At 36.1% G+C, this 12,505-nt stretch overlaps 1 protein-coding gene across 2 annotated transcripts in view; it reads right to left on the bottom strand.

Moving 5' to 3' along the window:
* LOC117993503 (dopamine receptor 1-like) overlaps nt 1-12,505 on the bottom strand; it is a 228,085-nt gene that overhangs the window by 90,970 nt on the left and 124,610 nt on the right. For both annotated transcript variants that reach the window (XM_069506974.1, XM_034981309.2), the window contains exon 8: nt 8,594-11,157. In XM_069506974.1, the coding sequence (XP_069363075.1) occupies nt 10,850-11,157 (308 nt within the window). In that variant the 3' untranslated portion in view covers nt 8,594-10,849. The remainder of the gene's footprint in view (nt 1-8,593; nt 11,158-12,505) is intronic.

The following is a 12,505-nucleotide window of genomic DNA, read 5'->3' as shown; positions in this document are numbered from 1 at the left end:
AGTTGAAGTGACAGTGAACAATCCATGCATGTCGTACTGGGTTGAGCATCCGTCAAAGAAACAGGTTCTCACATAGCCCAAACCCCCCCGTAAGTTGAAGTGGCAGTGAACAATCCTTGCCTGTCGTACTGGGTTGAGCATCCGTCAAAGAAACAGGTTCTCACATAGTCGAAACCCCCCAGCAAGTTGAAGTGGCAGTGAACAATCCATGCCTGTCGTACTGGGTTGAGCATCCGTCAAAGAAACAGGTTCTCACATAGTCGAAACCCCCCAACAAGTTGAAGTGGCAGTGAACAATCCATGCCTGTCGTACTGGGTTGAGCATCCGTCAAAGAAACAGGTTCTCACATAGTCGAAACCCCCCAACAAGTTGAAGTGGCAGTGAACAATCCATGCCTGTCGTACTGGGTTGAGCATCCGTCAAAGAAACAGGTTCTCAAATAGTCGAAACCCCCCAACAAGTTGAAGTGGCAGTGAACAATCCATGCCTGTCGTACTGGGTTGAGCATCCGTCAAAGAAACAGGTTCTCACATAGTCGAAACCCCCCAGCAAGTTGAAGTGGCAGTGAACAATCCATGCCTGTCGTACTTGGTTGAGCATCCGTCAAAGAAACAGGTTCTCACATAGTCGAAACCACCCAGCAAGTTGAAGTGGCAGTGAACAATCCATGCCTGCGTTCCTACTGAGTTGAGATTTGGTACCACAGCATACCTACAAGTACCTAGTGGGGTACCGACCGATGGACCGTTCATATTATAGAGTAGGTACCTAACGTGAAGTGGCTGAATGAGGATGCCTCAAGACTGGATGTAGAAGACAGACATCCACAGGCTAAAATGATAGATAATGATAATAGTGCATCTCGGATGAATCATTTTGTGCAGCGATGACTGGATGTAGAAGACAGACATCCACAGGCTAAAATGATAGATAATGATAATAGTGCATCTCGGATGAATCATTTTGTGCAGCGATGACTGGATGTAGAAGACAGACATCCACAGGCTAAAATGATAGATAATGATAATAGTGCATCTCGGATGAATCATTTTGTGCAGCGATGACTGGATGTAGAAGACAGACATCCACAGGCTAAAATGATAGATAATGATAATAGTGCATCTCGGATGAATCATTTTGTGCAGCGATGACTGGATGTAGAAGACAGACATCCACAGGCTAAAATGATAGATAATGATAATAGTGCATCTCGGATGAATCATTTTGTGCAGCGATGATTGGATGTAGAAGACAGACATCCACAGGCTAAAATGATAGATAATGATAATAGTGCATCTCGGATGAATCATTTTGTGCAGCGATAGCCATCCATACATATAGCTCGCAGAATGCATTTACTTGTAGCGTTGTAAGATCGATCACAAAGAGTATGTCACACCTTGATCATTGAGGCAAAGGTAAGATATGCACAATTTATTACCTACCTATACCTAGGTACCTAATACCTACATAATATTATTCTAAGCCTTATGGGTAGGTACATCAAACGTGTGGCTCAAATTTCCTACTAAGTAGGTGCCTACTTACATTAATTTATGATTCAATTATACATATAAGTTGGTACCTACATCTGATAAAATCAACCCATTTTTTCACCAGAATAGAAACCTAGGTAGGTACCTACCTACCAGGTATATTAACAAACATACATACAATAACAGAAAATACCTACCTACTACCTACCATTACTTGCATCCATTCACAAACAAGAAAGTAGGTACTTAATTTATCTATATATAAAAAAGGAAAAGCTGACTGACTGATCTATCTAATTGAAATTTGTGTAGTCCTCGCGGACAAAATCGCGGGCACAATCTAGTATAGAAGGGTATAAGTTAGTAAAATTTTGTATGAAATGGACCTACCTACCAAATTTAGCTAGCTTATTATATTAAGTATTTTTCTAAAATAAATTATTATTTTCAGGTTGCAGATCATCTATGGTACCTAACCTATACTTACCAGATTATGTTGCCTATCTTCCAGCTACCTAAGCTAGGGCCACTAGAACCTAACTTAATTCAAGAGTCAAGACTGCAACTAACCTGGGGGTCATCAGACTTGTAGAATACCTATATAATTTGAACTGTTTATGATGTACCTACTTAAATACACCTTATGAATTTTACAGCTGATGTAAAATACTTATACGCATACCTACCTACTTATAGTATCTAATTTAAATTTAAACAAAAGAATTTAATTTGTTTTATTTCATCCTAAAAAAAGTAAGTTTTCAGATGATACTAATAATAGTTAAAAAGTATTCTGGAATTTGCCTGCCTGGATATTTCCGGGAATCTATGATCAAAACTAAATTAAAATGACAGGTTTATGTGTATTGCTGTTCCTTTCATAAGCTCCCTGCACTGCAGAAAAGGATAGCAATACATTTAGACCTCGTCTAACAGAATTAGCCACACTGTCCCCAACTGTTTGTGCACCAAGTCTCATCAAAATCGGTTCAACACTTCAAAGATTAGCTCACAATTTTTTTAATTATGAGCTTATTGAGAACGTAACAGGCAATTTTCAATTTTGTTTATTTGTATGAACATTTTGAAACGTGCAGCCTTGATGGGGGTAGCTGAGGTAAAAGGGAGGGGAGGGAAATCATTCCCTTGGAAGGAGTGATTTTCCGCCGGGGATGTATACTTTTTTAAATGATTTTTAATTTTGATAAAATTGTCATTGACTTAAAACAGCCTCGGTAGGGGGCGGCGGGGTAAGTCAACCCCTTCACTCCTTCAGCCAGAGACTCACTCACGTTTTGTATGGATGAATCCAGAGACTCCGGAACGTCCCTATCTCCTCTTCTTTTCTCCATCAAGGCGGCAAGTCTCAAAAGCTAGCCCGTTGTATGTAGGTATGAATTAAAATGCCTATAAAAGAATCTTATGGCATGACTAGCTATAAAAACACTATGTTCATAATAGAAAAGCAGAGACAAAAAACATTTTATTTACTATTAAATTTTTATATTGTTATAAAACTGTAGTTTGTTGCGCAGTGTTACTGCACTTAGATGACTTATGAGGATTCTGTAGAGTGTAGTCTTGATGCAGCAAAATCAACTTGCATTCTTCTAACAAAGTGGATTAGGCAGGTGGTGTGGTCATTCACAGGCTGTTAACATAACGTAACTAACTGGTCCACAGTTATCACTGAAAAAATAGAAATTATTGATCTTTAATTTTTTAAATTGCTAATTAGACAAGAACTATTCTTCTTATTTTACTATCTATCTTAATGAGGTCTAAGTTTTATTTATAATATTAATTAATAAGTAGATGATGCCCGTGACTTTATCCGCGCTGATTTAAAGGGTAAAAGTAGCCTATCTCCTTCTCCAGCATGTAACAAAGCTCCACACTAAATAATTTATACTCGCAACTTCATTTATCTTGTGGGAACTGTTCGATTTTCAGAGCCTAGTTTATTTAAAAATAGGCTATATCCATCCCCAGGATGAAAGATCTTTGTACCTTTTGTCAAAATTGGTTGAACGGATGAGCTGTAAAAAGCCAGCAGATAGATAGACAGATAACCTTTATACATACACTAAAATACAGCTCAAACTCAAGGTCCCGAACTTAATTACATGTCTTAAACAAAGAAAACTGAATTGATTATTAAAGAGTTGCCTTTCTGTAATAGATTACCTAGATGTTTTATTGCAACTTTAACTTCAGTGTACCACAAGATTATGTCAAAAATGTGTTGTCATTTATCAAGCGGTCAGTAGTCAAAACTGTTCTAACAAATATAATTATTAATGATGGCTCAGCCCTTTTTGAACTCATTTAATGCTAGGTACCTAGTAGACAGTAATTATTTAAGTAGGTAGGTACATATGAAGTTATGTTATGATTTAACTATACTCTTCAAACCTGGCCACTTGTCTATGTGTCCAAATTCAGATCAAGAGATTTGTATTACCTAGTAATTAGTACATTATGTGAGCGTGATCCGAAGAGAGAGAGTAAACTTACTTAAGGTCGTCAGTCCAGCGGGTTGGAGGTCGTCCCACACTGCGCTTGCTGATACGCGGTCTCCACTTCAGAACACGTCTGCCCCATCGGTTCTGCGGCAGACGTGGCCTGCCCACTGCCAGTACAGATTTCTAATTCGTTGGGCTATGTCAGTCACTCTGGTCATCCAACGGATTTCGTTGTTACGGATTTTGTCCCTCAGAGTTACCCAACATAGCCCGCTAAGCGACTTTGAACTTGTGGACAAGGCCAACTGTCAGTGTCCACGTTTCAGCACCATACGTCATCACAGGTAGGACACATTCATTAAAGACTTTCGTCTTTAGGCTTTGGGGTATCGACGAATTGAAGACTTGACGCAATTTTCCAAATGCTGCCCAGCCCAGCTTATTTTTCTGTCAGCTTCCTTGTCGAAGTTGTTTCTACAAAGTTGTATTACGTACAATAATATATACCTAATAATCAGTAAAACTTCAGTTTTCTAGTTAAAACTAAAGCGATTGTTCCGTTTGTTTCAGTCTCAACTCTCAGTTTCAGTTATGATAAAAGGTTATGTTGGTTTCGTTGGTTTGTTTTGATTTATTTTTTTACTGACAATGACAGAGTAACAGACTAGAAAGCGGTAACTTTTTTTTTAATCTGATGAAAATTTGGCTCTGGACACAAGTTTCTTGAGGTTTTTAGTGATCTTAGACAAATTACCATAGACACACACACCATAGACTAAGTGGTGGACTGTCACTTGTTTGTCATTGTCACGCTGTCAATCTGTCATTGTCAATCTGTCAAAAACGTCAATAAACGAAATAATAAATGCCAAACTCAACAAAATGGCAGCGTATATCTGTCCCCCTTTTTTTGCGAACGTGTAAGAGAGACAAATTGTGGCGAGAGTTGGACCATCACGTTTACTATTTCTTTTACTCGATGAGTCCAATACTGACTGTTATGGCCAACTCATACTGCCGGACAATACGTAAACATTGACCGTGAGGAGTAAACGAAACGATAAACGATAAATGCATTGTTCAATCTTGTACTAACTGTACTGACCCTTTCTATTCACGTTTGGCTTTGAAACTAAACCTTTTGATTTTATTTCACCGTTTTCCACCAATAAAAATGAATATATATTTTATGGATTTTCTTTTTGTATTATTCAAACCATATTCCAAAGACATTTCCTTGCCATTTTCGTACATTTTGATTTCAAAAGAGAAATTGCAAAATTGGGATCGAATTTTTACAGAAAAGCTTTTTCAAAATTGCTTATTATTGTAGTATATGTAAGGTAGATATGAAATAAATAAACCAGTTAGCAATCGACCGCTGTGTTATTATCACGTACATTACATTATTATCCTCATTAAGAATATTACTTATATTAAAAATCTGTGATAGGCGACGTCGCTTAAGATGTCCGTCTCCTATTTGGGATGTCGGGGGTTCAATCCTGGGCATGCACCTAACTTTTCAGAGTTATGTCCGTTTTAAGCAATTGAATATCACTTGCTTTAGCGGTGAAGGAAAACATCGTAAGGAAATCTGCTTGTCTGAGACTTGTCCATAATGTTCTCAAAGGTGTGTGGAATCTGTACAATCTGCACTTGGCCAGTGTGGTAGACCTGTGCTCAATAGTGGGCCAGCGATGAGTTGTTGATGATGATGATGATGATGATGATATTATTATCATCGCCGTCGTCATCGTCATCCTGGGAAAATTTCAACTGTTTAACTATCACGGTTTATGAGATGACAACCTGGTGACAGACTGACAGACAGACGGACGGACAAACGGACGGACAGCAGAGTCTTAGAGTCCCGTTTTACCTTTTGGGTACGGAACTCTAAAAAACACCTTTCTGTATAACTTTGTATGCACATAGCCGTTCATTTTCCGATTTAATCGAGCCGTAAAACACACGCAGATGCTACTAGGATCGCAGTAAAGTGGGAATTTCAGAACTCGCAACCAGATATTCGCCTCTCAATACCTTTTGTGTGGGTTGAACATTTCAAACATTCATTTCGAGATAAAAGTCCTTTCATGAAAAGACGTCGTAAGTATATCTCGAAATATATTACGTTTTAATATATTATGTTTACACTACCTATCTAATATCTTACATCTAAATATATAAAAGTAAAGGTGACTGACTGATTGATTGACTGATCTATCAACGCACAGCTCAAACTACTGGATGGATCGGGCTGAAATTTGGCATGCAGATAGCTATAATGACGTAGGCATCCGCTAAGAAAGGATTTTTGAACATTCAACCCCTAAGAGAGTGAAATAGGGATTTGAAATTTGTGTAGTCCACGCGAACGAAGTCGCGAACATAAGCTAGTTTCGAGATAAAAGTCCTTTCATGAAAAGATGTATGTCTACATAATATATATTACTGTTTACACTACCTATGTAATATCTTACATAACTTCTAAGAATAAGATGAAATGTAAATAGGTTCTATCTTTTTTGTAGAATTAGCTGATGGCCGCAACTTTGTCCGCGTTGACTCATTGATTGTCTTTCCGAGACAAAAAGAAGTCCTTCTATGACCTTCTCTGAGATGTAAGCTACCTTTGTACCAAACATCCAAATTAGTCAAATGGAAGGCTAATAAAAACAAGCAGGCAGACAGACAGACACACTTTCCCATATTTTATTAATATTAGTATGGTCTAGAATCTAGATTATATCCGCGATCTGTGGCCCTACCGCGATTGTTTGACAGCTACAATGTCACGATCGCAATCATCTCTGATTGGTTAATGCTCGCTCACTATTGGCCACAATGCATTGTTGCAACAAGAATCGCACAAATTCAGCCAATCAGAACAATTGAGATTGTAATAATGATTGATGCAGGTTTTAGACAATCGCCCTACTGTTTCGCGTGGACTTGTGTTTTTGGAATCTCGTTTGATTTTCCAGGATAAAAGTATTTAGGCTTTGGCCGTCTTCGTGATACAAACTATGTATTATATGACTTTCTTTGAAATCGGTGTAGTATCTACCTAGTTTAAGTATGAAAACTAATAAATAGACAGACAAACAGAGCTACCTACGTAGATGATTACGGTATTAATATGAACTAACTGACCACTTTACTTTTATACAAAGCATAATGCATTGTGTATAAATGATAAACAGTAACTGAAAATAAGATGGAATTAAAAGAGGATACGAAAGAAAAAAATATTTGTTAGACATTTTGTGATATACATTTTTTATTGTAAATAATTCATGACTTGAATGCATTTAATCATATTTCATTAATCTCTATCTCTTAATTTATAACAGCAAATAGAATTTTACGAAATATAATGATTAATGTTATTAAAAAGTATTTACAAATAAGTTATAATCCTAACATGAATCAATTATTATAATTTTTATTTTCGTATCCTTAAATATCGCAAAGAAATAATTACATCGAATTTTTACAATAATTTTTCTACCACTAATAATGACATTGATTTTTACAATAATTTTATTACTATTAATAATGATCATTAGCGCTTTTCCCCATTATGTAAATTATTAACAAATACTTTCTAAACACTGTTTTTATAGGGAAGTAGGTCAAAGTTAAAGTCAAAGCACACGCGATACTCTAGCATCGGCAATCAGCGACTTTTCGGTAATGTTTTGACAACTTGTGGCGCCGGCATTTTGGTGACTTACGTTAGAACGTAGTATATCAAACCGACGAGTGATTGAGCTTAATCGCTGTGACAAGGTATTTAAATATGTCCAGACTGTAGCTCAAACGTGAAGTTGTCGCTGAGTAAATATTATATTTTTGTTATGTAAAAGCTAAATAAACACTTAATAGAGGTGCTCTTAACATAGTGTAACTGAATTTTAGCAAAAATGTGAGGAAAAAGAGATTTATTCACTATGATGTATTGTGAAAAAAATTGCAATAAAGCAAGTTTTGAAAATAGACTATACCTACTATTTAATAAAAACTCATTTCTTGGCTTTTTGGATATTTTAGTTATCCGCATGATTAAAAAACAGTCAAGTTTTCGATTAAAACTAAAAAACAATGTAGACATTTGGAGTAGTTTTCGATTTTTATTCTACCGAAGAAATTGTATCCAATCGTTTTTCTATTTCGTGATGAATTAAGCTTATTTCATAGATCCAAAAGCATAGGTACAGTTAAATATCAAAGTTATTATATTTAAGTTATCAAATTATAGGTTATCAAATTATAGGCTTTCAAAGTCGCAAAATTTTCAATAGGGGCCTTAAATGTGCAGCCACAGCACAGTTTAAATTGACGTTCAAGTTAGATCAGAGTTTAGGCTTTATAGCTAAGCGACCAAATCACCAATTGCTGAAAGTATCGCGTGTGTGGTGTCCCTTATGGAGAAATTGTTGTGCCACTTAATCTAATTGGACTAGAACATATAATATTGCAGGGGTATAGAAATATTATATACCTAGTATACTATAGTACGCGACACGTCGAGATGGGAATTGGAGTGGGGATGCCCCGCACACCAGCATAGCCCCTGGCCTAACCCGATGCGGGATAGCGCGGGTAACGTGCGCGTGTATGACCTGTCGCGTATTATAGATGATGCCCGCAACGTCGATTTAGGTTTCCTTAAAATCCCATAGGAACCTTTTCATTTTTCGGGATAAAAAGTAGCCTGTTCGTATCCGGGATGCAAGCTATCCATGTTTTTCATAGGCTGTGGAAATAGACAGACACGTTTTCGCATTTTATAATATTTATTATTAGTGAGTTACTATAGTTACTAATACTACCGATTGTTTTGTGATTTTTTGTGATTAATTACTAATGATAGAAAATGGAATTATTGCTTGTTTACGACTTTACACAGTGGAAGGGTCCGCGGGTGATTAATTAATAATTATCTCATTGTAAGTTATGACAAGTATGCGAAAAAACCAAGGATATCTTTTTCATTGCAATGATATAATACATATAACAAGCAGTATATTACAATCAAATTATCACTTACTCGCTATATTTCACTTAATTATTATACTATAAATTATACATAATTATTTATTATCATAGGTATAATTTTAAGCTAAAACTTATTTACAAAAGTATCACAGGAATAATTTATACAAAATTCATCATCAACAGTTTTAAAATAAAAGTAAGAAAATATAGATTCATTATTATTATATATTATTATAATATTTGGTTTGAAATATGAATTTGAATATTATTCATCAAATAAAACAAACACGAGCTTCAACAAGTAGATACAATAGATGTTTTAAAGCATTTTCTTAATTAACGTCATTTTCAACTTTTTCTAAAATTATCTATAATAAATCCTGTATTCCACAGGTTAATCTATTTATTTTTATTTTACATCAAAATATTTATTTACCTCATACACCTTTAAATTCTTATAAAACAATAAAATATCATGCTCACATCGAACTAATAAATAAACATTCTATACATTATAAATAAATAAATGAATATATTATTCACGATCTAATACTGAGTTGATTTTTCTAAACACTACCTGATATGTTTTAACTTGTGACTAGACATCTTATTGCTAACAAATGGGTGGAAACATACTTACTTCTATAATCAATTCCCCCTCCCCCCCCTCCCCCCACTATTAATGGCTGCGGGTCAAATCAAATCGTAGTAAGTACTAATAGTTTCAGGTAAAAGATCATAAGAGGTAAGAAATCATTGGGAGGGGGATATGTCTGTGCGTAGGTACCTACTATTCGAAGGGAAAAACAGTATATTTTTTAGCGTCCAGTTTAGTTAATAATTATTTTTAAATCTACACATGAAAAAGTAGGAGATCAACCTCAATGTAACCTAACAATATCAGAACAACAATCATACTATAAAACTTATCATACTATAAAATATTTATATACCTACGTCCTACACCAATTATAGTCCAAACTACAATAGATAGTTTCTTACACTTAAAACAAGATCACTTTTATGGAGCAGCCCGTTATTGCTGCCTCGTCTTATCAGATATGGTACTCCCAGAAGCTGTAGGATCCACTCCAGACAGTATTAATGAGCCAGTTCTCTTTAGAATTCTGATGTTTTCATCCTGAACATTATAGAATCTCTCGATACCATCACGTTACACCCAACAACACCTAACAACACTCGACAACATCGTAACACTAGATGACACTGGTATTGGTGTTTGGAGGGTGTCTTATAAAAAACTAAGATTTGAACGAAGCTTTGCGTAGTGATGGGTTGCCTTTCTGATGTTATGTGGTGTTGCTGGGTGTTTGTAGTGTGTCTAAGAAAAAACTACAATACTTTGTATGGTATCGCGTTGGGTCGATTTGCGTACCATACTTTAATTTATAATACACTTACGACAGTCCAAACTCTAAAATAGAAAGTCTAATACACTTAAACAACTTCACTTTTTTCGAATAGTCCATTATCCCTCAAAGGCTCAGCCGACGACCTAGGAGTAGGATCAACATCTGACAACTCTAGGGATCCACTTCTCCTTACAACTGAAGTTTTTGTCCTGGACATACTAGAAACAGCCACCACTATACATCTTACTCGACAACACCAAACAACACCTGACAACACTCGAGAACACCTGACGATACCTGATGTTGTGTGGTGTTGTCGGGTGTTTGTAGTGTGAAAAAACTATAATTAGATACAAATCGATTGGCGTCAAGTTACGTTACCATACTTTTATTTATAATACACTTATGACAGTCCAAACTCTAAAATAGAAAGTCTAGTTAGTACACTTAAACAACATCACTTTTCGATCCATCGAGTAGCCCATTATTACTACCCCCGTCTTGTTGTCAAATGTGGTAATCCCTCAAAGGCTTGACAGACTCAGCCGACGACCTAGGAGTAGGATCAACACCCGACAACCCTAGCGATCCGCTTCTTCTTACTACTAAAGTCTTCGTCCCGTAATCAGTGACGAAATTGTCGTTTCTAGTCGGTGTGTGTGCTCGAACAGTTTGGTAACCGCAGCAGGGCGGGTACTTGGACGTGAGGATTTTTTTAAACGCCTCCCGGAACTCCGTGTTGAATATGGAGTAAATGATTGGATTGAAGGCGGAATTCGAATAGCCGAGCCACGTCAGGATTTTGAACGCGAGATCTGAAATAAAATTGAATGTTAGATGGTGTGTCCAAACCATTGACTTATATGGACAGGGTTATTAAACAAACAAAATGGCACCGACTCATTGGTGCTTATGCACCAATGCATAAAGCCTCAATATAATACCAATAGCTCAACCGGTAAAGGAGTGGACTGAAAAACCGAAAGGTCAAACGGTTCAAACCCCGCCCGTTGCACTATTGTCGTACCTAATCCTAGCACAAGCCTGACGCTTAGTTGGAGAGGAAATTAAGGAAGAGGAATATTAGTCATTTGACATGGCTAATATTCTTTGTAAAAAAAAATGCAACCTCAGTGACGTCTGGATTTCAAACGGGTCGTTCATTAGTATCTAAGAGGTGGCGCTGATTTATTTGGTTTCTAAACCGTGAAAAATTTTGTTCGCTTGACCATATCTCGTCATTTATATTGATGGTCCAAACATTATAAATCTAGAAGAAGATGGTTTCACTCACGTTACGTTTTTAGTTTAACTATGGCTAACGTCAACTAAATACGTGAGTAAAGTCGGTTTTTTATTCAATTTCAATTTATTTATTTGTTTCACAAAGATGAGTGTACTTTTACAATTTTTACTCCTTACAAATTATTCCAATAATATTATGCTACTTTAACATGTGATTCTGCCAAAGGAGTGCTTAGACACTCGTACTAAGATAGCTTCTGTTACTTGTTTTAGATTTATAATGGAAATCACTCACGATAGTTTAAACTTTAAACCCCAAAAAAGTGTCCAAACATTTCCATAGATAGAAATAAAATACAAAACTCCCTTGATGGGAGTAGAAAAAAATTAAGGGTTTGCAGAAATTACACTCGAGCGAAGTCGGGACTCCGCCAATCTGCACTTGGCCAGTTTGATGGACTATGGCCTAAATTCTACATATTTCAAGAGGAGACAAATGGTTATTGGTACCTATTGGATTGTGTTTAGGTAGTAGGTATAACAATAACGCTGTTTTGCTAGCGTTACACCCTGTATATATATGTTTAGATATATGTTCGGGCCAAGGCTAAATGCAAATTTTGCAGAAAAATAATGGGTTCTAGACAAGTAACGCAAGTAAAACTGTTACCGAAATACGATTTGGCAATAGAGAGCCACGAGTATCGAGGGAATTACTTTGAACGAAATACAACAAAAGAAAATTACGTCTGTATTCAACATCAAACAATACGCAAAACACGATTAGATCCATGATTGAAATACGGTATTTGACAACTAAGAAGTCAAATCAGTAACTTTTTATCAAACGTCAAAACGCAGACTTAGTGTGCGATCTATTAAATAAATAAATAAAAATATTTTTTATTCAATTAAACT

This window comes from Maniola hyperantus, chromosome 24 (genome assembly GCF_902806685.2).
Source record: "Maniola hyperantus chromosome 24, iAphHyp1.2, whole genome shotgun sequence".
Lineage (NCBI taxonomy): Eukaryota > Metazoa > Arthropoda > Insecta > Lepidoptera > Nymphalidae > Maniola > Maniola hyperantus.
This window is presented reverse-complemented; position numbering and strand designations above follow the sequence as displayed.